At 39.9% G+C, this 3,462-nt stretch overlaps 1 protein-coding gene across 1 annotated transcript; it reads right to left on the reverse strand.

Annotated features, from left to right (window-relative positions):
• Positions 1 to 442: 442 nt before the first annotated feature.
• On the reverse strand, positions 443 to 732 carry LOC101582956 (putative 60S ribosomal protein L37a). The gene has a single exon (XM_004629230.2). It carries the CDS (start codon positions 726 to 728, stop codon positions 444 to 446), a length of 285 nt encoding a protein of 94 aa, XP_004629287.2. The 5' UTR covers positions 729 to 732; the 3' UTR covers position 443.
• Between the last annotated feature and the right edge of the window lie 2,730 nt (positions 733 to 3,462).

The following is a 3,462-nucleotide window of genomic DNA, read 5'->3' on the forward strand; positions in this document are numbered from 1 at the left end:
TTTATTTATTTTTTTGGCAGTACCGGGGGTTGAAGTCAGGTCCCTGTGCCTGACACTTAATTCTTTACCTTTACCACTTTATAACTTTTTGGAGAAGAAAGTGCAAGAGAAAGTGAAAGAGAAACCAGCTGTTTTCATTGCCCTGGGCTCTTCAGTGAGTGAGGGTCTCTTCACTCAGCCACAGTGCAGCCAGCCTGCCTTAGCACTGGTTGTGTGGTATCATTTAAAGGGCACTCATATGAGTTCCTGTAAAAAGGTCTGACGTGAATGCAGAGTGCAGCCGCCTGCAGAAAGCCACTAGACACCCACATTTATGAGGGCTTCAGGTGAAGGGATCTGGCAGATGAAGTGATGTATGAAGGTGTTGACATCTTTTTTTTTTTTTTTTTTACATAAATTAACCTATTTATTATAGCTAGAGATGTCTCAAATTGTAAGAGCTTCTACTGGTCTTTCAATTCCTTCAGTCTTCTGATGGCTGACTTCACTGTGACCGCCGAAGTGGTATTGTAGGTCCAGGCGCCACCAGCCACGGTCTTCATGCAAGAGCCACAGTGCCAGATCCCCACGGCCCGCCTCTTCATCTTGGTCTTGCCACAGAAGGAGCAGGTGTACTTGGCGTGCTGGCTGATTTCAATCTTCTTCACCATTTTCCGGAGGGAGGCACCGTAGCGAGTCCCATATTTACCGACAATGCCGACCTTCTTGGTGCGCTTAGCCATGTCCATGCGAGGAGACCCAAAACCAGAGAGGGTGTTGACATCTTGCCTGATCCTCGGAAGAGTGGGAGAAGGACTAAGGCAGATGCAGAGGGGTGTGTGTGTGCATGTGTGCGCACACACGTGACTGATTTGAACTGGGAGCATTCTGATCTGGCAAACAGCACATACACAGCTAGGGGCCTGGGGCTCTGAGGTTATCAGTTAAATGTCCCTAAGACAGTACGCTGCAGAGACAGATTCAGAGAACCAAGAAATGCACACACAAATTCTTAACGCCGTGTAGTACACATTCAGGCCCAGTGTCCCAATATACTAGGTTGGTTTTGTTTTGTTTTGTTTCAAATTTCTTTTGTTTGACTTAATACATTTAGAGTCTCAATTTTTTCATTCCAGTCTGGTTTGTGTTTAAAAGTATATGGAGAACACTGGTCTCACACTGTTTCCCAAACTAGTATTTTTAACAACCTCTTCATATAATGGTGGATAGTTTTTCTTTGATACTACATGAAAATTTGACAAGATTCCTTCTTTTTGATTTTTATTTCTTTATGATTGCTTTTTATTTTTTTTTTAAATTTTATTTAAAAAAAATTTTTTTTTGTGGAACCAGGGATTGAACTCAGGCCTTTGCACTTGCCAGGGAAGCATTTACTCCACTGAGCTATCTCCCCGGCCCTGATTGCTTCTTTTTTAATTAAAAAATTTTATTTTTTAAAGACCATAAAAATATTTTAAAAAATAGAAACAATATGAATTTCATTAAACACAATAATAGGAATTGGACAATTTTGTATTGCATGTTTGTTTTCAATTAGTTGTTTAGATTACCAGATATAAGCATGCAAAATTGGTAAAAAGGAAAAAAGGCATAAGAAATTAAAAAGGAGAAGAAAAAAATTATGATTGCTTCTCAAAGATCAGTAGCAATGTTTTGGAATCCAGAACTACATTAGTGACATTTTTGTATTTTATTATATTAAAAATCCATTGGACTATCTTGTAATTGGAAGAGTTTTTAATGCATGTATCTTTTTTTTTTTTTTTTTTTTTACATCAACCATAGGTTATTTGGAAAAAATGGTTCATTGAGTGTAGTGTTTTAAAAAGATGTCCAGAGTCCACATATTCTTTGACATTTCTTCAAGAAGTGGAGCCTAATTCCCCTCTCCTTGACTGAGCTGTACATAGTAACTCTCCTCTAATAAACAGAACGCGGGAAAGTGACAGCAACACCTGGGGGAGGTGATCATAAAAGACAGTGAGGATTCTATCTTGCTCCTTTCTCCTATCACATGCTTTGGAGGGAGCTAGCTTTCACACTGTGAAGATACCCAACTCCTCTAGAGAGGTCCATATGGCTAGAAACAGGCCTTCTGCTAACTGCAACAAGAAGAGGCTGAATTAGTTACTTTTCTCTTGCCACTGAGACAAAATACCCAACCCCCAAAGCTAAAGGGGGAAAGGTTTATTTAGCTCACAGTTTGCAGAGGTCTCAGTTAATAATTGGCTGGGTCCAAGGCAGGACGACACATGGCGCGACAACAAAAGACAAAAAAGCCAAATGAGAGCAAGGAGAGAGAAACAAGCCTCTTTCTGCTCCTTTTATTTTATTCAGTCTCCTCAGATTAGGGCAGTACCAATCCAATCGTGGGCTGATCCAGCAATCACCCGCCCTTAATCCCAGCACCCTTAATCCTAGCATTGCACTGTGAATCACCACATATGCTAGGTTCAGTTGCCTGAAAAACAAAACAACAACAACAAAATCTCAAAATGCATGATGTTTTGGGGGAGACATCTAGACACAAACCATAACTAGAGGACTCTTGCCAACAGCCATGTAAGGCAGCCATCTTGAGAGCAGATCTTCCAGTGCCAGTCCAGCCATTACTGAACTACAACCTACCAGACATCTTGACTGCAGCTGCAGGAGAAACTTACTCTGAACCACTTGTATCAGTGCTCTCAAATTCTTGGCCCCACAGAAACCGTCAGGTCATAAATGTCTGTTGTTTTAAATTGCTACATTTTGGGCTAATTTGTTTTGCAACAAAAGATATATTTGAGTTATGCCTATCTTCTAAATCTTGACACAATTTATTATTTAGTATTTCAAAAATCACAGCCCACAAAGCTCCTTAGAAAGCAGCCTGAGTATCAGAAAGCTGCTGAGCACAGGGTGGCAGACATTTTTTCAAATTTTAATTTTTTCTTAAAAGCACAAATGTTCCATTGACAGCAAAGGTTCAGCTGTTTCCCTTTAAGTGGTGAGCTTACTTTGTTCATTTTTCTAGAAAATGTCTAGAAAATACCTACATCTAAGGCATTCAAATTCAAATAAAAGGGGCATTTTCTAGAAAAGCGTCTAGTTCAGCTACTAACTCCCAACAACCACATACTTGCTGTCCCTCAAGATACAGAAGACTGTGTGGAGCATTTGCTTTGTGAATACTTCCATTTTGTCACACAGAATATTAAACACCATGTACTCAGGCCTCAAAGTAGAGTCAAAGGAATACACTCTAGCACTGTCCTTAAGGATGCTGAGTGAAAATGACTCCCCTACCCAGCACCCCTGCAAGCATACTAGTGAAAAGTACAGCAATTGCAAGCATATTTTACTGCCACTGCCCTGATTCATTTGTATGAAGTTTCAGCTGCGTCCACAATTTTAAATGTAAAATAGGGTCAAATATAGAGTGAAAAATGCAAAAACCTTAGTACTATGGTGAAAACAGTT

The sequence above is a fragment of the Octodon degus genome, unplaced genomic scaffold (assembly GCF_000260255.1).
Source record: "Octodon degus isolate 3935 unplaced genomic scaffold, OctDeg1.0 scaffold00028, whole genome shotgun sequence".
Lineage (NCBI taxonomy): Eukaryota > Metazoa > Chordata > Mammalia > Rodentia > Octodontidae > Octodon > Octodon degus.

What these genes read in the sequence shown, in the direction of transcription:
- LOC101582956 (XM_004629230.2), bottom strand. Translation starts at nt 728, where the DNA reads ATGGACATGGCTAAGCGCACCAAGAAGGTCGGCATTGTCGGTAAATAT.